We start from the raw sequence: 21931 nt of genomic DNA on the forward strand, positions 1-21931 counted from the left end.
GAGTTGTTTGTTTCAACAGAAACTCCCCCCTTGTATCTACCGAGCCTATTCAGAATCTTAATGGGCTATTAGAATCCTCTTTGTCTTTGTGAGACCCTGGCTCAACCACCCTGAGTACCTGATTAGCATCTGAATGTCCTTTACCTTTCCAGGGGTTCAGAATCCCATTATAAATAACAGGAAGATGAAACCTAAGCCCTCCATTTCTGTTTAAAGAAGGTCTTTCTTTTTTAACAAAAATAGCTTCCTTGACTCCTCTTTCAAACCATCATCAAAGCAGGGAGAAAAGATGGTTTGAAAGAGGAGTCAAGGAAGCTATTTTTGTTAAAAAAGAAAGACCTTCTTTAAACAGAAATGGAGGGCTTAGGTTTCATCTTCCTGTTATTTATAATGGTATACTGAACCCCTGGAAAGGTAGAGGACCAGGACATTTAGATGCTAATCAGGTACTCAGGGTGGTTGAGCCAGGGTCTCACAAAGACAAAGAGGATTCTAATAGCCCATTAAGATTCTGAATAGGCTCGGTAGATACAAGGGGGGAGTTTCTGTTGAAACAAACAACTCTTTCTACTTCAGGAAGGCTCCTCCCAATGGGCGGGTCTTACCACAGAACAGTATTAATATCGGAGTTCTCGACCTAAATTCTGTTATTGACAATGACTCTTGGATGAGAGTCGAAACGTCTATTTTTTCAAACTGAGTCCAGATGACTAAAACTGAAGCTTTTTCTACTATTACATCGTAATCTCCTTTTGCCATGTGACCACTTGCCGTTAGAGACATCATTACAATCAAAAAGGAAGACAACTGCAAGACAATCTGAGACAACACCAGAAAGTATCCAGTCAGAAGAGGATGACGATGAGGAAGATGAGTATTATCTAGTGCCACACTATTCAAATACTCAAGAGGGGACCACAGAATCGTCTCATGACAATAACCAGCCTGCAGATGCACTGCCAGAGCACGAGCCGGAAGCTGAAGAAGAATATCATCTGCCTGAAGTTGTCTTGGTGGAAGATCCACCTGAGGAGGAACCTCAACTACTACCTTCTCCTACCCACAGTGATACTGATGGAGAGATTCAGCGACCAAGAAGAGAACACAGGAAACCAAAGATATTCACCTATGATAGACTTGGTACACCAACTTGTCACAACATTATGACATTTCCTTTTCGTGCAGAGCAGAATATGCCATGGTTGTACGGTGTACATCCTTATTGTCTTCAAGAGTTTTATGGACAATGTTAATACATTGATTGGTTTAATTACCTAGAGTTTGGGTTGATGTGTCTACATTTTACTCATATTGATTTTGGGTTTATTCTTCATTATTGAATTGAGACTGTAATTGGTTATTCTTCAGGTACAGGCTGTGATTCGCCACAAGTACTGTGTTTTTGTTTTCTTAATATACCAGGTATATAAACAATGGCACCTTATGTGAGATGGACACTTTAAAAGACTTGATTTTCTGATCAAACAAAATATTGGAATTGGGAGTATGCACTTGATTGAAATTCAGCGTCTTTGGGTCACTGAAAAGCGCTATATAAATAAAAGTTATTATTATTATTAAATTCTGATATTGGTTATGATTGTGGTATGTGCCCATTCATTTTTTGTTCAGATGCTTATGTTGGGGACAACATCTATTTTGAGGGGGAGTATGTGACAGATTAAAAAGCGAGTCACAGATTTGAAATTCGTCATAAGACACTATTTTCACCTTTTAGTTAATTATTGTGGTCAAGACTGTGTTCAGTACAAAAAGTGTAAATGATAAAAATGTACATATACCTGTTAAAAATGTTTATTTCTATTGGCTGGCGGAAATGTGTGATATGCGCCTGCGCAAAGTTTTCAGTGTTCTTTCCTGAAATAAAACGGAAGAGTAAGGACGTGAACGTCTCTGTCCTTCTCTTTTCCCATTCAAAAAGCACCACGTACTTCTCCCAAACTGTCGGAGCAGAGGGCGCAACAAAAGCTCATATAAATCGAGCCTGTAAAACAGACTATTTCCATTTGCGCAACAAGAGCCAAAATCAGAAGAATCCTGCCTAAAAGTGATGCTGAAAAACTTATCCATGCATTTGTAACGACTAGATTAGACTACTGTAACTCCTGCTCACAGCAGGTCCTAAAAGCTCCATAAAAAGCTTTCAACTGGTTCAAAAATGTATTTATGTTCCCTCCCCCTTCCAATGTAAAGAAGCCATGAGTATCTTTATCAGTGACGGCAGGAGCCTGTTTCTCTGGAGGGGAGGGACTCGGCTCTGCGAGTCAGGTTTGCTAGTCATGTTAGCCCCGTTAGCCTCGTTAGCTTGTGATGCGGGCTGTTTTCCAATGGGGCCGTGGACAGTCAGTTTTGGTCCCCTAGTGTTACCAGACTTGTGTCTTCTCCTTTACACAGCCCTTGTTCTTCTTCTTTGGGATTAAGTGAGTGAAACGATGATTATAAAGGTGTGTTTTGCAGCAGTGAGGTGAGCTCAAAGCGCTGCCACATCTGGAAGTCCTCAGTTGTTTTGAATTACGAAATGATAATGTCCTTATCAAAAATCTTTTTGGACGCACCGACAAAACATATTTTTTCTAATTCAAAGACATTTTGGTGTATTACTACAGCTTGAAACCCAAATCTTTAAAAGATTATCGGATGGTGGGGAGAAAAAAATGGTCAACTTTAGGATTTATTATTTTTCAGTTTCACATCTTTGTTTTTCAGATGTCTTTTGGCTCCAGAGGTATCTGGTATTTGTTTTACTCTCGTTACAGATATTCAATCTTTGCTGAGAGTTGCTCAGAGCCTGTTTAAATGTGCTTTATAAATTGGGATTCATTTGAATTTCAATACATCTCATTCACAGTATAGCAGGGGGGGGCCTGAAGTCATTAGTATTCCCCAATCACAGCTCAGTCCACACAGCCCAGAGAGAGGTGGTCAGCTGGGGTCAGTGTACGAGGCAGACACCTTCCACAGCTCCTGTACACAAAAAAAGTAGCGTCAGTTAGAAATAAAATATCTGAAAAACTATCCAAATGTAAGTCAGGCGAGAGACTCTTGAACCATCTACTCTAGGCAAATGACCTGGTCATCATATCTCCTTACTCAGCTGCTGAGAGTCGGTACAGACTATGGAGGGAAAGTAAGTGGTAAAGATGGTGAGGAAAAAGAGTGTGTTTCCTGCTTTGTCCCCGTCTGAGGGGCGATCAGGAATGTTCATTTCACATGTGCACAGGTTAAAAAAACCTAACCCAAGTAACTTTGTTTAAATCTTACTGCACAGCACGCTATATAAAAGGGGAATTGCAAGTAGAGATACCGGCGATTTCCCCAGTGGGCCGTCAGGTGGGCTAGTGTGTGCCGAGCTGAGCGTGTGAGTGTGTGTGCATGAGCATGAGTGAGTGTGAGTGTGTATGAGCGTGTGTGAGTGTGTGTGCATGAGCATGAGCGTGTGTGAGTGTGTATGAGCGTGTGTGAGTGTGTGTGCATGAGCATGAGTGAGTGTGAGTGTGTATGAGCGTGTGTGAGTGTGTGTGCATGAGCATGAGCGTGTGTGAGTGTGTATGAGCGTGTGTGAGTGTGTGTGCATGAGCATGAGTGAGTGTGAGTGTGTATGAGCGTGTGTGAGTGTGTGTGCATGAGCATGAGCGTGTGTGAGTGTGTATGAGCGTGTGTGAGTGTGTGTGAGTGTGTGTATGTGTGTGTGTGCATGAGCATGAGCGTGTGTGAGTGTGTATGAGTGTGTGTATGTGTGTGTGTGCATGAGCATGAGCGTGTGTGAGTGTGTATGAGCGTATGTATGTGTGTGTGTGTGCATGAGCGTGTGTGAGTGTGTGTGCATGAGCATGAGCGTGAGCGTGTGTGTATGTGTGTGTGTATGTGTGTGTGCATGAGCATGAGTGAGTGTGAGTGTGTATGAGCGTGTGTGAGTGTGTGTGCATGAGCATGAGTGAGTGTGAGTGTGTATGAGCGTGTGTGAGTGTGTGTGCATGAGCATGAGTGAGTGTGAGTGTGTATGAGCGTGTGTGAGTGTGTGTGCATGAGCATGAGCGTGTGTGAGTGTGTATGAGTGTGTGTATGTGTGTGTGTGCATGAGCATGAGCGTGTGTGAGTGTGTATGAGCGTATGTATGTGTGTGTGTGTGCATGAGCGTGTGTGAGTGTGTGTGCATGAGCATGAGCGTGAGCGTGTGTGTATGTGTGTGTGTATGTGTGTGTGCATGAGCATGAGTGAGTGTGAGTGTGTATGAGCGTGTGTGAGTGTGTGTGCATGAGCATGAGTGAGTGTGAGTGTGTATGAGCGTGTGTGAGTGTGTGTGCATGAGCATGAGTGAGTGTGAGTGTGTATGAGCGTGTGTGAGTGTGTGTGCATGAGCATGAGTGAGTGTGAGTGTGTATGAGCGTGTGTGAGTGTGTGTGCATGAGCATGAGTGAGTGTGAGTGTGTATGAGCGTGTGTGAGTGTGTGTGCATGAGCATGAGCGTGTGTGAGTGTGTATGAGTGTGTGTATGTGTGTGTGTGCATGAGCATGAGTGAGTGTGAGTGTGCATGAGCATGTGTGAGTGTGTATGAGCGTATGTATGTGTGTGTGTGTGTGCATGAGCGTGAGTGTGAGTGTGTGCATGAGCGTGTGTGAGTGTGTATGAGCATGTGTGAGTGTGTATGAGCGTATGTATGTGTGTGTGTGTGCATGAGCGTGAGCGTGTGTGTATGTGTGTGTGCATGAGCGTGTGTGAGTGTGTATGAGCGTGTGTATGAGCGTGTGTGTGTGTGCATGAGCGTGTGTGTGTGTGTATGTGTGTGCATGAGCGTGTGTGAGTGTGCATGAGCGTGTGTGTGTGTGAGTGTGTGCATGAGCGTGTGTGAGTGTGCATGAGCGTGAGCGTGTGTGAGTGTGTGTGTGTGTGCATGAGCGTGTGTGAGTGTGTATGAGCGTGTGTGTGTGTGCATGAGCGTGTGTGTGTGTGTATGTGTGTGCATGAGCGTGTGTGAGTGTGCATGAGCGTGAGCGTGTGTGAGTGTGTGAGTGTGTGCATGAGCGTGTGTGAGTGTGCATGAGCGTGTGTGTGAGTGTGTGCATGAGCGTGTGTGAGTGTGTGCATGAGCGTGTGTGAGTGTGCATGAGCGTGTGAGTGTGTGTGTGTGTGTGAGTGTGTGCATGAGCGTGTGTGAGTGTGTATGAGCGTGTGTGAGTGTGTATGAGCGTGTGTATGTGTGCATGAGCGTGTGTGTGTGCATGAGCATGAGTGAGTGTGAGTGTGTGTGTGTGAGTGTGTATGAGCGTGTGTGAGTGTGTGTGTGCATGAGCATGAGTGAGTGTGAGTATGAGCGTGTGTGCGTGTGTGAGTGTGTGTATGTGTGTATGAGCGTATGTATGTGTGTGCATGAGCGTGTGTGTGTGTGTATGAGCGTGTGTGAGTGTGTATGAGCGTATGTATGTGTGTGTGTATGAGCGTGTGTGAGTGTGTATGAGCGTGTGTGTGTGTGTGTGTGCATGAGCATGAGTGAGTGTGAGTATGAGCGTGTGTGTGTGAGTGTGTGTGAGTGTGTGTGTGTGCATGAGCGTGTGTGAGTGTGTATGAGCGTGTGTGAGTGTGTATGAGCGTGTGTGAGTGTGTATGAGCGTATGTATGTGTGTGTGTGCAAGAGCGTGAGCGTGTGTGAGTGTGTATGAGCGTGTGTGTGTGCAAGAGCGTGAGCGTGTGTGAGTGTGTATGAGCGTGTGTGTGTGTGTGTGCATGAGCGTGTGTGAGTGTGTATGAGCGTATGTATGTGAGTGTGTATGAGGGTGTGTGAGTGTGTATGAGCGTGTGTGTGTGTGAGTGTGCATGAGCGTGAGTGAGTGTGAGTATGAGCGTGTGTGTGTGAGTGTGTGTGAGTGTGTGTATGTGTGTATGAGCGTATGTATGTGTGTGTGTGTGCATGAGCGTGTGTGAGTGTGCATGAGCGTGAGCGTGTGTGAGTGTGTGTGTGTGTGCATGAGCGTGTGTGAGTGTGTATGAGCGTATGTATGTGTGTGTGTATGAGCGTGTGTGAGTGTGTATGAGCGTGTGTGTGTGTGTGTGTATGAGCGTGTGTGCATGAGCGTGTGTGAGTGTGTATGAGCGTGTGTATGTGTGTGTGTGCATGAGCATGAGTGTGTGTGTGTGTGTGCATGAGCATGAGTGTGTGTATGAGCGTGTGTGAGTGTGTATGAGCGTGTGTATGTGTGTGTGTGCATGAGCATGAGTGTGTGTGAGTGTGTATGAGCGTGTGTGCGTGAGCGTGTGTGTGTATGAGCGTGTGTGAGTGTGTATGAGCGTGTGTGAGTGTGTGTATGAGCGTATGTGTATGTGTGTGTGCATGAGCGTGTGTGAGTGTGTATGAGCGTGTGTGAGTGTGTGTGCATGAGCGTGTGTGTGTGTGTGTATGAGCGTATGTGTATGTGTGTGTGCATGAGCGTGTGTGCATGAGCGTGAGCGTGTGTGCATGAGCGTGAGCGTGTGTGCATGAGCGTGTGTGTGTGTGTATGAGCGTGTGTGTGTGTGTATGAGCGTGTGTGTGTGTGTATGAGCGTGTGTGTGTGTATGAGCGTGTGTGTGTGTGTGTGTATGAGCGTGTGTGTGTGTGTATGAGCGTGTGTGTGTGTGTATGAGCGTATGTGTATGTGTGTGTGCATGAGCGTGTGTGCATGAGCGTGAGCGTGTGTGTATGAGCGTGTGTGTGTGTGTATGAGCGTGTGTGTGTGTGTATGAGCGTGTGTGTGTGTGTATGAGCGTGTGTGTGTGTGTATGAGCGTGAGCGTGTGTGTATGAGCGTGTGTGTGTGTGTGTATGAGCGTGTGTGTGTGTGTATGAGCGTGTGTGTGTGTGTATGTGTGTGTGTGTGTGTGTATGAGCGTGTGTGTGTATGAGCGTGTGTGTGTGTGTGTGTGTATGAGCGTGTGTGTGTGTGTATGAGCGTGTGTGTGTGTGTATGAGCGTGTGTGTGTGTGTATGAGCGTGTGTGTGTGTATGAGCGTGTGTGTGTGTGTGTGTGTATGAGCGTGTGTGTGTGTGTATGAGCGTGTGTGTGTGTGTATGAGCGTGTGTGTGTGTGTGCATGAGCGTGTGAATACAGAGGGGGCTCTGACCAGCGCCAGGATCACATGATGGCGCTTTCATCATTCACTTCATGAATGAGCATGATGCGAGTAGTGATGTGACTGGAGCCGGTCTGACAATGAGCTCTTTAGTGTTGTACATTTCTCCCCGTCAACAGTTTGAGCAGGATTAGTTTTGTTTATTTGAAGCCGGTGCAGGTCTCTAGCCCTGACTGACCCTCGCTCAGAGCTGACTAAACCTGAGAGGCCCAGGGCCGCTCTTCATGGTCTAATTGCAGTCAAAAGGCCGGCCACGGCCTGAACTGGGACATTGCCCTCAATATTATTTGTAGCTATACTCTCTTAGCAATAGTTCTCAAACGATGAGTGAGGGTCTCCACATGGACCACAGAGTGAGGGTCTCCACATGGACCACAGAGTGAGGGTCTCCACATGGACCACAGAGTGAGGGTCTGTCAGATGCAGAGGTGGGTACAGAAGCCACACTTCATTACTTTAAAATATTCTTACTCAAGGAAAAGGAAAAACTTATTTGGGGAAACTATTACTCAAGAGTAATGGAAATTGGAAATGGTATTATTTTCAAAAGCTGGACACACATTATAAAAACACATTTATAGTTGGAGAAATAAAGCGTTAGTCATTATTATTCATGAATTCATTGTTAATAAAACATATTTCAGACATTTCAATCTGCAGTAGACCAAAAGGGACCCGACACTAAGGGGACGTGTGTTAAAGCCTGTGTGCTCCTCACCAGCTGCTCCACACGTTCGTACATGATGCTCTGGGGGAAACTGGGAGCCACTCTCCGGGCACTGAAGGTGTGGGGCCCCTGCAGGTCCTGGAGCTGCTGCAGACAGTGGTGGAAGCGCTGATAGGCCTCGCAGCACACCTCCATGTGGCGCAGGGTGAAGTTCAGCCTAAGCAACCACACGACTCATTTAGTGTGGCGTAGGACACATATTCTGCATTACTCGTAAACATAATACTTGGCTTAACATGCTCCTTTTTCTACCTTTGCTGTGGTCACCTTTGCTGATCTCATATTTTACAACTGTACTGAAAACACACATGACTTCCTCTCAGTCAGGCATTCCTTTTCCAGGATTTGAGTTAGCATTCCATCTTCTGGCAGGAGAGGGAGTAAACATGGGGAAATACATATAAGCCCTGCCATGCTAATATAATACAGTTGTAAAGAAGGTGATTTGAGTCAGAAATGCTCAGAAATGAAGAGTAGTGGAAAGAGTACAGTTACATGGCTAAAATTAAATTACATTTACAAATATACAGTGGTGTTTGCCTTCTTCCTAATTTCATTTTTTTGCACGTTTGTCACACTTAAAGGCGCAATGGAAGATTTTTCGGCGATTTGAGAACGCAGGCGGAAGTGCTCATGCCACTCCCCCGCGCTCATGCCACTCCCCCGCGCTCATGCCACTCCCCCGCGCACATGCCACTCCCCCGCGCACATGCCACTCCCCCGCGCTCATGCCACTCCCCCGCGCTCATGCCACTCCCCCGCGCTCATGCCACTCCCCCGCGCTCATGCCACTCCCCCATGCTCATGCCACTCCCCCGCGCTCATGCCACTCCCCCGCGCACATGCCACTCCCCCGTGCTCATGCCACTCCCCCGCGCACATGCCACTCCCCCGTGCTCATGCCACTCCCCCGTGCTCATGCCACTCCCCCGTGCTCATGCCACTCCCCCGCGCACATGCCACTCCCCCGTGCTCATGCCACTCCCCCGTGCTCATGCCACTCCCCCGTGCTCATGCCACTCCCCCGCGCACATGCCACTCCCCGTGCTCATGCCACTCCCCCGTGTGGACTGATACAACACACACGTGCGTTTGTTTATTAGCGCGAAAGATCACATCGCATCTCTCGTCTCCCGTAGATTTCCGTCTTCTTCAGAGCTCGAACTGTCTTTCTGTCTTCATTTTGTCCCGTACACTGAGGGAACTATATTATGATAGATCAATGCGCTTAGACACGCGAAAACGTGGGACGAGCCGCACGCGGCTGCAGGTGAGCGGTAGGTGCGTTTTATGATTGACACGTGGCAGGACTAATCGGCCGTCCACGCCACCAGGAAATGAGACTCCGATTTGGGCCAAAAAAATCGTCCATTCAACCTTTAAATGTTTCAGATCAAACACATTTTAACATTAGTCAAAGACAACACAAGGAAACACAGGTTTTCATTATTAGGGGAACACAAAATCCAAACATGGCCCTGTGTGAAACAGTAATTACCTCCTAAATCTAATAACTGGTTGGGCCGACCTTAGCAGCAACTACTGCGATCAAGCGTTTGTGATCACTTGCAGTGAGTTTATTAGTGCAGGATTGTTGTATTTCAGCCACATTGGAGGGTTTGTGCATGAACCAGCCACAGCATCTCAATAGGATTCTGACCCGGACTGACTAGGCCACTCGTAAGTCTTCATTCTGTTTTACTTCAGTCATTCAGAGGTGGACTTGCTGGTGTTTTGGATCATTCTTCTGGATTTTATGGTAGACAGCAGAATACATGGTTCCATTTATGACAGTAAGTCTTCCGGGTCCTGAAGCAGCACACCAGCCCCAGACCCTTGCACTACAGCTAACATGTCTTTGTGTTAGTATGAATTTCTTTTCTGATGTAATGGGACACACTACAAAAACTTCAACTAAGTATTTTTCTTGGGGATCGTCAAGATGTTTTCTGGAAACATTGAGACAAAGCTTAATGCTCAGCGGTGGTTTTCGTCTTAGAACTTTGCCACGCAGGCAATTTTTGTCCAGTGTCTTTCTTATGATGGAGTCATGAATATTGATCTTAACTAAGGCAAGTGAGGCTTGCAGTTCTTTGGATGTTTTTGTGGGGTCTTTTGTGACCTCTTGGATGAGTCGTCGCTGTACTCTTTGGGTCACTTCGGTCCTGGGAAGGTTCACCACTGTTCCATGTTTTGTCCATTTGTGGATAATGGCTTTAGAACATTTTCCAGATTGATGGCTTTCAATTACAAACTAATTTGTTCCTGAATTTCCTTGGATCTCAGCATGATGTTTAGCATTTCAGGATCTTCTAATTTAACTTCACTTGGCTGGTGAAACTTTATGAATGAGGCTGAGCGCGATGTGAGAGGCGTGACCGCAGCGCAGTCTGTGAATGGGTTAGGGTTAGTTTCAGTGGGATTTGTTCAGTTAATTTATTTAAAGACAGTCCCGTGCAGGTCTTTAGCTCAGGGCTGTTTAAATGTGGCTCATTTACGGACTCATTGCAGTAATTTGATCTGCACTTTAAAGTATGTTGCATTCAGGTGCATTCAGTAGCAAGGATTTCATATAGATATTTATTGATGAAGGATCGATGAAGGCTCGATGAAGGCTCGATGATGGATCGATGATGGATCGATGAAGGAGCGATGATGGACCGATGAAGGATCGATGATGGAGCGATAAAGGATCGATGATGGAGCGATGATGGAGCGATGATGGATCGATGATGGATCGATGATGGAGCAATGATGGATCGATGAAGGATCGATGATGGAGCGATGAAGGATCGATGAAGGATCGATGATGGAGCGATAAAGGATCGATGATGGAGCGATGATGGATCGATGATGGAGCGATGATGGAGCAATGATGGAGCAATGATGGATCGATGAAGGATCGATGATGGAGCGATGAAGGATCGATGAAGGATCGATGATGGATCGATGATGGATCGATGATGGATCGATGAAGGATCGATGATGGAGCGATGATGGAGCGATGAAGGATCGATGAAGGATCGATGGTGGAGCGATGGTGGAGCGATGAAGGATCGATGAAGGAGCGATGAAGGAGCGATGAAGGATCGATGATGGAGCGATGATGGAGCGATGATGGAGCGATGATGGATCGATGATGGATCGATGATGGATCGATGAAGGATCGATGAAGGATCGATGATGGAGCGATGATGGAGCGATGATGGAGCGATGATGGAGCGATGATGGAGCGATGATGGATCGATGATGGATCGATGAAGGATCGATGAAGAATCGATGAAGGAGCGATGATGGAGCGATGATGGAGCGATGATGGAGCGATGAGTGGGTAGAGACTGGGGGCTCTGTCTCGGGTTATCAGCCCAGCCGATTCAGAACCCCCAAAGATGATTTAAAATGAGCAAAGATGATCTGGATCTCAACGCAAGCCAGGCAGAAAATAATGTTAACTGAGTAGCACGAGAGAAGAGGAGCTGGATAGTCAAGGACTCTCTGAAGAGTAGCTGGATGGAATCTAAAAGCAGTCTGTCCATTACTGGAGACGGGGATTAAAACCGGTGCATTTGAATAGAGTTTCGAAAGAGTTTTAGGCAATGAATTTGGAAGACACAGAGAGCAGGCGAGTGCGATAGACTTGGCAGTGCCGTGATACGGTCTCAAGTCAAATGCGTAAAAGACCATGTGTTTGTGGGTCGTCGATGGAAGTGCATGGGTGTGAATAAGGTGCGAGACTGATGGGGTTGAGGTTCGGAAGAGCAATCATTAAAACTGGATAAAGTGGTGGAGTCGCCTTGCTCCGGAGAGGAGAGAAAGGTTGAGGAGAGCGGAATACTTGCATGGATGTAGGAGTTGACGAACTGCAGATAGTAATGAAGTCACAATGGATGAGGAAACTTAACTGAGAGCTGAATGAGATTGAGTGGATTGAAAGATATGAGGGTAGTCTGATTTAAGATGGTTCCTGAAGATCGGAGAAGAGGAATTGAGGCGATCGTCGAAATTCGGTGCAGAGCGTCAGATTTTGGGACAGTGAGCAGGATTTGGCCGATTATGATGACTTGAGTATAAGCAATGCAAGTGACGGATTGATAGAGGGGAGTAGACGAAGAGTCTACTAGGCATAATAGAATATCCCTTACTGATCTACTAAAGATGTGTTGTCGAATGAGTGCCTTCTGACTGATCGAACCCACAAAGAATGTCCGGAACGACAGTGGGGTACAATGGAATAGACGTGGAGGACCCTTTAGACTAGCCAGAAACGAGCTGCCTTCCCTTGGGTTTTGAACCAAGAGAAAGAATCATTCTAGTGCAGAGTCTGATGGTCGCCTGAAAATATTTAAATGCGGGAGTCTGCTACTTCTGTGTGTTGACATGAGAGGTGCACTACAGTTACTCATCGTAGGGACGAGAAGCAGATTATTGGTCTGAAATGAAGGGCTTGTCCTGTAGGATGATGTGATTGCCTATCAGAGGAGACTAAGCGCTTGAGGACTGTCTAGTGCGTATGGCAGCTGGAATGAGTTGGAAGGGGCTGGAGTGAGTAGCCTTGGATTGAGGTGCACGCTGAGAGACGTCTCCTCTGAGAAAGAAAGAGGGAATGTGAGATGATTGAGAGAGACAACGTCCCGGTGCTCGGTGACAGTTCTGGAGAGACGGCGTCCCAGTGCCCGCTGAGACCCTGGTGAGGACTCGGAAAAGGTAGGATATGGGATGAATGAGGAATGGGCCGAGTGGATGAATGGGGAGGGGGACGGACGCAGGTGCGAAAAGAGGGTCGAAGGAGAGACTGAAAAGAACCAGAGGGGCATCCCGAAGCCTGGTTGCTCTGGACATGCACTTTTACGGCAACCGGAATGAGCCGGGCCTATGGTGAAAAGGGCCTATGGTGAAAAGGGCCTATGGTGAAAAGGGCTTATTGGGATGCGTAATGTACACATTAATTCCTATGATTTTAAATGTAACTAATTGAAATTACATGATAGATTTATACTTTAACTACTGGGTTGAAAAAAATGTGTAACAGAACCAACAATTAATGATATTCTGTTGTGAATGACATGGGTGCTTTCTAATCTACAGTGGCTTTCAAATGTGAGTCCCAAGACATTACCACAAATGATAATAAATCTAGTTCCTGACAGGTTCACTTTTAACTGCACATAAAAGACTTTGGCCTCTGCTGGTACACCAAGTCCTGACTTAGAATTAGGAAATGTTCACAATCAAAAGTGCACAAAGGCTTAAAGACTGTAATATATGTCATATAAATAACAGGCCTACTCACTTGTGTCTTTTGGGGTGTTGAATGAATGTGCTTATGTTGGTGGTGCTGTCTTTTCTGTGTTAAAGCATGTGAGCCCTGTCCCAGGCCTTTCATAATCTTATCTAAGAACAAGGGCCTTGGTCCTTTCAGAGCGTGATTAAGCAGAATCCCAGAGCGTCATGTCATGTGTGTACTACCTCTTCTCGATGGAGATGTAGATGTCACATGTGTGGTTGAAGCTGGAGCAGAGCTGGTACAGAGTCCTGAAGAAGGCGTCTGTCAGGTCATCATCGTACACCACTGAGGAGGAGACGTCACCTTCAGTCACATCTCACACTCACATAACACAAACTCCATCCAAAAATGTATTTGAAACACCTGTCAGACATTAACGGACTGATGCAATGGTGAAATGCAGAAGATAGTTGATTAAGAGACTTGGTGGCATAATTGTGTTGTCTAATTTATTCTTGAAAATCAGAAACTCCAGATGAAAACTGTTTTTACGTCTGGTTTTTGATTTAAATTTATGAACACATAAAAAGAAACACAATAAAAGAAAAAAACAGACCAGAGATAAATTAGACAAAAATCAAACAAAGTAGACATCCAACAAATAATAAAAGAGAAATGTAATCTTTTCCATTTGTCGAATGTCCATTATAATGTTAGTCCAGTCCTTGAATGCCGGTGCATCCATGGCAGGAGTCCTGAGGCCCAAATACAGAGTCCTGAGGCCCAGATACAGAGTCCTGAGGCCCAAATACAGAGTCCTGAGGCCCAGATACAGAGTCCTGAGGCCCAGATACAGAGTCCTGAGGCCCAAATACAGTCCTGAGGCCCAAATACAGAGTCCTGAGGCCCAGATACAGAGTCCTGAGGCCCAAATACAGAGTCCTGAGGCCCAGATACAGAGTCCTGAGGCCCAAATACAGTCATGAGGCCCAAATACAGAGTCCTGAGGCCCAGATACAGAGTCCTGAGGCCCAAATACAGTCATGAGGCCCAGATACAGAGTCCTGAGGCCCAGATACAGAGTCCTGAGGCCCAGATACAGAGTCCTGAGGCCTAGATACAGAGTCCTGAGGCCCAAATACAGAGTCCTGAGGCCCAGATACAGAGTCCTAAAGTCCAAATACAGAGTCATGAGGCCCAAACACAGAGTCCTGAGGCCCAGATACAGAGTCCTGAGGCCCAAATACAGAGTCCTGAGGCCCAAACACAGAGTCCTGAGGCCCAGATACAGAGTCCTGAGGCCCAAATACAGAGTCCTGAGGCCCAGATACAGAGTCCTGAGGCCCAAATACAGTCCTGAGGCCCAAATACAGAGTCCTGAGGCCCAAATACAGTCATGAGGCCCAAATACAGAGTCCTGAGGCCCAGATACAGAGTCCTGAGGCCCAAATACAGTCATGAGGCCCAGATACAGAGTCCTGAGGCCCAGATACAGAGTCCTGAGGCCCAGATACAGAGTCCTGAGGCCTAGATACAGAGTCCTGAGGCCCAAATACAGAGTCCTGAGGCCCAGATACAGAGTCCTAAAGTCCAAATACAGAGTCATGAGGCCCAAACACAGAGTCCTGAGGCCCAGATACAGAGTCCTGAGGCCCAAATACAGAGTCCTGAGGCCCAAACACAGAGTCCTGAGGCCCAGATACAGAGTCCTGAGGCCCAAATACAGAGTCCTGAGGCCCAGATACAGAGTCCTGAGGCCCAAATACAGTCCTGAGGCCCAAATATAGAGTCATGAGGCCCAAATACAGAGTCCTCAGGCCCAAATACAGAGTCTTCAGGCCCAAATACAGAGTCCTGAGGCCCAAATACAGAGTTATGAAATCCAGTGGGATGATGATGTCATAAATTGTCTGTAAGACGTTGTTGATCTCTGTCCAAAACTAGTGGGCACTTTGACATGGGCTTAGAAAAAAACCAGACACACTTTTCCAACAGAATTCCCTCCAAACATGTGATCCTGTGGTTCTCCACTGAGATGTACATATGTGATCGACCACGGGAAAAAACGCCACAAGTCGGCGTCAGTGAAACTGAGATAACACCCAAAAAAGTGTTTTAGTTTCTGCTCTTCTCTGGACGTGCGGAGGGGTGTGGTCTCATTTCCCTATGAACAGCTGTGCTATTGTAGTCAGCCAATGGGCTGGGCGGCCAGCCGCATGGCTACTTAACAAGCAGCAACATGCGCTGTGTAGCATTGTTTGTGTCATGGATCAAGCTGCAATTGTTTCCGAGCTTAACCGTGGTTGTTATAGCTCCACGCTTTTGGATTATTTCTGCGAAAAGTCCGCTTTTCCAGATGACTATCCAACTTCTGAATCAGAAGATGAGCTCACAGATGACGAACGCGATTTCATCCAGCTGGAAAACATCCCTAGTCTACAGCTGACCTTAGACGAGGACGAAGATGAGGAAGAAGCGCCCGGTCACGCCGAAGAGCTGGAGCGTGACATAACAGACGCTATTGCCACGGTTACATTTGCAGGGGAAAAAAAAGAGATGGAAAAAATCCATAACTTTGACTGCAGATGTTACTCAAGAAGAAAAGAAAATTCTCTGCTCTCAAGAGAATCGTGTAGCGGGAAACTAACTCCAGAAGTGATGTACAAGCTACGGAGCGAAAGTCTAGCAGCAGAAAGACAGTGGCAGGATATGAGGATAACTGGACATATGGAAGCAAACAGACGTTCTGTCGTCACTTCTGAGCAGACGACATCAACCAAAAAGCCCCAGACGAAGCGAAAGTTTGCCCGGACAAGCTAATTCATAGGAGGCACGGAAGTCTGCAGAAATACTTTCCTGTTCCTCATGGCGTAAGTAATGATTAATATCAAATACGACGTAAATGTCACAATGTGAATAATGCAGAATAATTGGCATCAGTGCCTGTTTTGGTGTGCTGTTCTGCTCGTGTTTGTGTTGTGAGCCATGTTATCACATGCCGTTATTATCAGGGCCGTGTCCCGTCGTTCCTCCGCCTTTTTAATTTTAAATACAACGTAAACGTCACAATGTGAATAATGCAGAATAATTGGTCCAAACCAGGTCTAAACCAGGTCTAAACCAGGCCTAAACCAGGTCTAAACCAGGACTAAACCAGGTCTTGTGTGTTTGTTTGTGCGCCGCCAATATGAACTGTTATCTGTGAAGCGTGTTATTCTCATATTACTGTTAACCATAATCCTTATATTTTTTCCCCTTCTCAGAATTGGCAGAGACGCCCTGACTGATATAATCAAACACTATGAGGACAATGGAGCGAGACCACGGTTGAGGAAGAAGCGCGCACAGCCAGAGCCACATACAGCCAGGTTCATCAGCCATGAAGTGATTCACACCGTTGTGGAGTTTATCAAAAACTATGCAGAAGTTCATTCCATCATGTTTCCTGGTCAAGATCCTGGCCATAAGGACTGGCATGTGAAGTTGCTCCCAACCCATGGGACTAAGGTCTCAGTTTGGTGTCTCTACGTGAAGTCTGCTAAGGAGCTTGGTAAGTGTAAAACATTATTTTGGTGATTTTCATGTTTTAATGATTAGAGTATAATTAACCACAAGCAACATCTGTCTTTCAGGTGAGCCTGCAGTTTGTACATCAAGCTTCAGATCAGTGTGGAAACAGCTTCTCCCACACATCAGAAGCTGCAGGCCACGCACAGATCTCTGTTGGCAGTGTCAGAGCAACAACGAGCTGCTGATACGAACTGCTAACTTCCCAGATGAAAGAAAATCTGAAGTGGTCCAGAAGCAAGTGCATCATCTTGCCCTTGTGCAAAATGAGAGGACTTTTTACAACACTTTGATTGCTGCCTGCAGACAGACAACAGAATCTAATCTAATAATAGTGCAATTATAGACAGTTAATAATGTCTTAATCAAATGTCATATGTATTGATCTAATCTCCTTTCTCTCTCTCTCCGTCTTCTACAGATACACTTTCCCTCGAACCCTCTTCAGCCGGGGCCAATGTATTTCCTTACTCCATGAAAATGTGGCCTTTTTGGCGTCTCCTGTGAAGGGATGCAGAAGCAGGTCAATCCTGATTGATGAAGGCATTTCGTCAAGTGAGGGAAGCAATGAAGTCATAAGCTACATGCATAATTTCTCCAACAACTTCGGTGTTGGAGGAAAATACGTGGATCTTCATTGTGACAACTGCAGTGGCCAAAACAAAAACACTTTCATGTTGTGGTGCTGCCTGGCGTGTTGGACACAAGCTTCACCACACAATGGACATCCACTTCCTCATTGCTGGCCACACCAAATTCTCCCCTGATTGGACTTATCAAGCAAGCATACATGAAGACCAGGGTTGACACTTTGGAAGACATCGCTGAGGTTAGTTTATATTATTTGACTACTGTAATGTGTAAACATTAGCCTGGCAAAACTTCAGTGCTGCTCTCTGCTCAAGATATGTTTCTTCTGTTCTCATTTTTTTTACATTGTCGCCCTTGTCATCAGGGAGTGGAAAACAGCTCTCCTGAGTCTCACCTCAGTATCCCACAGCTTGTTGGAACGGCGGATGGCAAAGTGTTTGTCAAGAACTTCGACTGGCAGAAGCATCTGAGTCCCTTCTTCAGGCGGCTTCCAAAGATCAAGAGTTATCAGCACTTCAGGTATTTATATTGAAACTCTCACATTGTGTTTAAAAAAAAAATAGTTAATGAGTGTTATGTGAAATAGTTAGCCATTTCTTAAATGTCCTGTTATTTGTTTACAGCTTTGATGCCAAGAGACCAGGCGTGGTGCTTGCAAAAAGTCACTGTGAAGCAGAACCTGTGGAATTTCAGCTACAACGCAATTCAGCAGTTCTGCCTCCGGTTGACAATCTCCATGTCCTGGTCCCACCTGGACTGAACTTTGACAGGCAGACCTATCTGCATGAAAAAAATCAGGCCTTTCTGTGCTGACGAGGCAAAAGACATCACATGCCCAGCGCCGAGAGTCACAGCACAGAAGAGTGCACAGACGAAGAAGAGGATGAGGATGTGATCTCTGATGTAATTGGACTCTGGTGGTGTACATATCATATCTATTATCTCATATCTCATATACTCAAAGCCATGGACCCGTTGCAGTTCGTATACCTGGCCCTGGCATCTGTTTATAAGAGTTCTTCTATTAAGAGTGTTTTTTAAACTTCCTATAAGTTATCTGTCCTTTCCCCCTGTATCTACTGCGTTGTAACACCGAAATTTCCCCATGTGTGGACATTAAAGGCTATCTTATCTTATCTTATCTTTTGTTGTTTGTGTTGCACTGAATCACCTGTGAATTCTGTTTATCGACAAATGGCAATAAACCCTATTTTGATTCTGATTCTTTGATGCTTTTCAGGGGCTTTTGTAATCCAAGTATTTCCATTTTAATATAGTAACTTCTAATTCTGATTCAAGTCCAGTTCACATCAATAACAACACTCCTCTTGAGTCTTTAGTGACAGCTGTAGGGGGAAGGTGGTGTCAGTGTGACAGGGGGAGGTGCTGTCAGTGTGATGCTGTCAGTGTGACAGGGGGAAGGTGCTGTCAGTGTGACAGGGGGAAGGTGCTGTCAGTGTGATGCTGTCAGTGTGACAGGGGGAAGGTGCTGTCAGTGTGACAGGGGGAAGGTGCTGTCAGTGTGATGCTGTCAGTGTGACAGGGAAGAATCTGTGACATCTGTTCAGGGAAGAAATGAAGACATTCAGAATCTGTGAATAACTCAAAATGTCTCCGGGTAGACATGCAACTGGTTTAGCCACGGTCAGTCACATTATACTTCCCCACTCTTCATCATCCAGAATTCTTAATACAATTTGTATAGTTTAGATATTAATCCCCTCGATCTGAGCTGAAATAAAGTAATATTTCAGACAAGGTAAACCCCAGCCTCCTTTTTCTTTTGATAATTGTAAAGTTTTAAATTGGATATTTTTTTTCCCCCTTGCCATACAAATCTAGAGATTGTTTTATTCCACTCATCAAACAGCCGGCTGGGGATGGCAACTGGGAGAGTCTGGAACAGATGGAGAAATCTGAGAAAAACATTTTAGTTTAAATCCTTTGATTTAGACTTAAAGGAATAATAGAGGATTTTTGGTGAGCAATCTGAGTCTCATTTCCTCGTGAGGTGGACAGCAGAGTAGTTCTCCCACATGTCAATCATTCCCTGCGTGCTACTGCACACCTGCAGCCTCGTTCCCATAGCAGCACATTTCCCTGGCTGTGCATGTGTGGTTGATATGCAGGTGTGTATTTAGTGAGTTCCTTCAGTTACAGTACAAACATGACGACAGAGAAAGAGTGTGTGACGGAAATCTGAGGAGACGAGAGATGATGCAATCTGTCGTGCTAATAAACAAACGCACGTGTAGCAGCGGGGCTGTTGCGTGCTCCTGCACGAGGTTTGATGGGAGGCGGCCTCTCGGAAAGAAAGAGGGTGGGGGGGTGAGTGTGCGCATACGCATTTTTAAAAAAGAGTTCTCCAATCGGAGAAAAATCCTCTATTATTCCTTTAAGTAGGAGATAAGATTAAATTTCCAAGATCTTTTTTATAGTAATAAAAAGAGGTATAATTTTCTCCAGAATAGTTGATAGGTCTCTATGAAGTACCACACCAAAATATCTAAGAGATTCTGTTTGCCATTTAAATGGTTAAATCTTTTTAAAGGTCAGAAGGGGGCGCCAGAATAAAAAAAAAAATCTGTTTTTGTACATTAATTTTGTATCCAGACATAGGACCAATTTTTTAAAGAAAATGCATCACATTGGGTATGGGAATTTCTGGTTTGGTAAAATATAGTAGAAGCACATCCTGCTTGATTTCAAATGTACAGGCGTCCAACTCGGGTGTCCAGCGCGAATTTGTCTGAACGTTCTGTAAAACAATTTGGGTTTTGGGAAATACAAGCACTGTAAAGTAACAACTTTGGGTTTTTGAAATAAAAACACGGTAAAACAACAAATTCGGGTTTTTGTAAATAAATAAGTAAGTGCTTATTTTGGGAAATAAAATCACCGTAAAACAACATTTTTTGTTTTACACATTAAAAGCACTGTGACACAAAAAAATAGGTTTTACACAATAAAAGCACAGTAAACAGTGTTTTTGGGGTTTTCAACAGTCTTTTTTTCAATATTTTCTGTAGTTTACAAGCAGTAATTTTCAAAATGTTCCCAGTAATTTTCAATTGTTTTTCAAGATCATTTTCTAGATATTTTGTAGACATTTCAATAAATCTTTTTCCAAACATTCCACAGTCACTCGCAATGGCTTCTGCCATTGCAAAGCTTCTAATTATGATTTTGAATATTATTATTTTCCCCACTGCCAATACTGACCGTCCGCAGCTATGATGATCGTGGTGTTGTGGTACAGGTCGGCAACCTCGTCCTCACTCCAGCTGAACTCCTCCTCGGGATCTGCACCACACACAAAGAGCTCGTCTGGGTTTTCAATATTTTACACCTACTCTACACTATTTGTTTTCAAGATGCATTTGGTGAATGCACTGTTTGGCCTGGGTTTACTGTATTAAAGTGACTGTGCCGTTGACTGGATGTAACCCACGTAATATTACTCGAACAGTAAAAAACTACTGATCCCTATATCCGTGAATGTAACATCCGGTCACGTGGTTTACGTATACGGCACGTTACGCACACACTGCGTCACTTTAGCCAATCACGAGCTTGCTGCGGCCGATATGAGCTTCCTGTCTCTCCATTCATTGTGTCAGGAGAGAGGCCACAGGACAGCTGCACCAGGTACATTTTGTCGACTGAAACACTTGATGCTTTAATGCGCCATTTTTAAACTAAGTTTATGTTGTAGAAGCCCATTACCAACCGCCACTGACGCTGGGTTCTAGCGCGCAGAATATAACGTGGAATTTGGTGAGTCTGTCTGTCTTGTTGTTGTGCTAAGTTACCATTAGTATTTTATTCATTACCCGTCTTAATACTGAAACGTTCATCTATCTTAACTAAAGGTATTTATATGGAAACTGTTGAATGTGGTAAAGTACTTGATGCATTGCTTGTTGTTTAAAGAAGTTATGTAAGTTTGAATTGAAGAAGCTAGCTAAAATTTAGCAGTTTTACTGATGGTCCCGTCTGTTTAATGCAAGCCAGGTGTGACTAGTTTGGTACAGGAGAATGACTGATGGTGAGCCAAGAACCAGCCTGGAACCAGAACCGGAATACTGAACTTACACAAATCTTCAACATCAGCCTCCTGCGGTCTGGTAGGGGCTGCGTGCATCTAAGATCTGAGATCTGTTAGATCCGAGTGCTGCTTTTGACACTGTTGATCATGGGATCCTCTTACAGAGACCAGAGGACTGGGTGGGCATCACTGGCACTGCCCTAAACTGGTTAAGGTCCTATCTGGAAGACAGGAAGTACTTTGTTGAAATTGGTAGCTGTGTCTCAAACCACATGACCCTGACCTGTGGAGTGCTCCAAGGGTCAGTCCTAGGTCCCCTTCTGTTCAACCTCTACATGCTGCCGTTAGGTCAGTTGATACGCAGTGAAAATGTGTCCTATCACGATGATGCAGACGAGTCAGATCTATGTTTCACTGTCGCAGGTGAATCTGGACCAGTGGATTCACTCTGTCACTGCATCCAACAGATCAGTTTGTGGACCGGCCTCCTGCTGGTGCCAGAGTCAGGACTAAACATGGACCGGCCTCCTGCTGGTGCCAGAGTCAGGACTAAACATGGACCGGCCTCCTGCTGGTGCCAGAGTCAGGACTAAACATGGAGCGGCCTCCTGCTGGTGCCAGAGTCAGGACTAAACATGGACCGACCTCC

At 45.4% G+C, this 21931-nt stretch overlaps 1 protein-coding gene across 1 annotated transcript in view; it reads right to left on the bottom strand.

The window, feature by feature from the left end:
* Positions 1-2744: 2744 nt before the first annotated feature.
* The window catches only part of mettl22 (methyltransferase 22, Kin17 lysine), a 49770-nt gene continuing 30583 nt past the window's right edge, over positions 2745-21931 (bottom strand). Inside the window, exons 10-13 of the mRNA XM_072442347.1 lie at positions 20457-20537; positions 13319-13421; positions 7844-8009; positions 2745-2985 (exon numbers count right to left, since the gene is read on the bottom strand). Of these exons, the coding sequence (XP_072298448.1) occupies positions 2944-2985; positions 7844-8009; positions 13319-13421; positions 20457-20537 (392 nt within the window). The 3' untranslated portion in view covers positions 2745-2943. The remainder of the gene's footprint in view (positions 2986-7843; positions 8010-13318; positions 13422-20456; positions 20538-21931) is intronic.

Source organism: Eucyclogobius newberryi, unplaced genomic scaffold (genome assembly GCF_026437365.1).
Source record: "Eucyclogobius newberryi isolate DKJ021-1_F unplaced genomic scaffold, fEucNew1.0.hap1 SCAF_13, whole genome shotgun sequence".
NCBI lineage: Eukaryota > Metazoa > Chordata > Actinopteri > Gobiiformes > Gobiidae > Eucyclogobius > Eucyclogobius newberryi.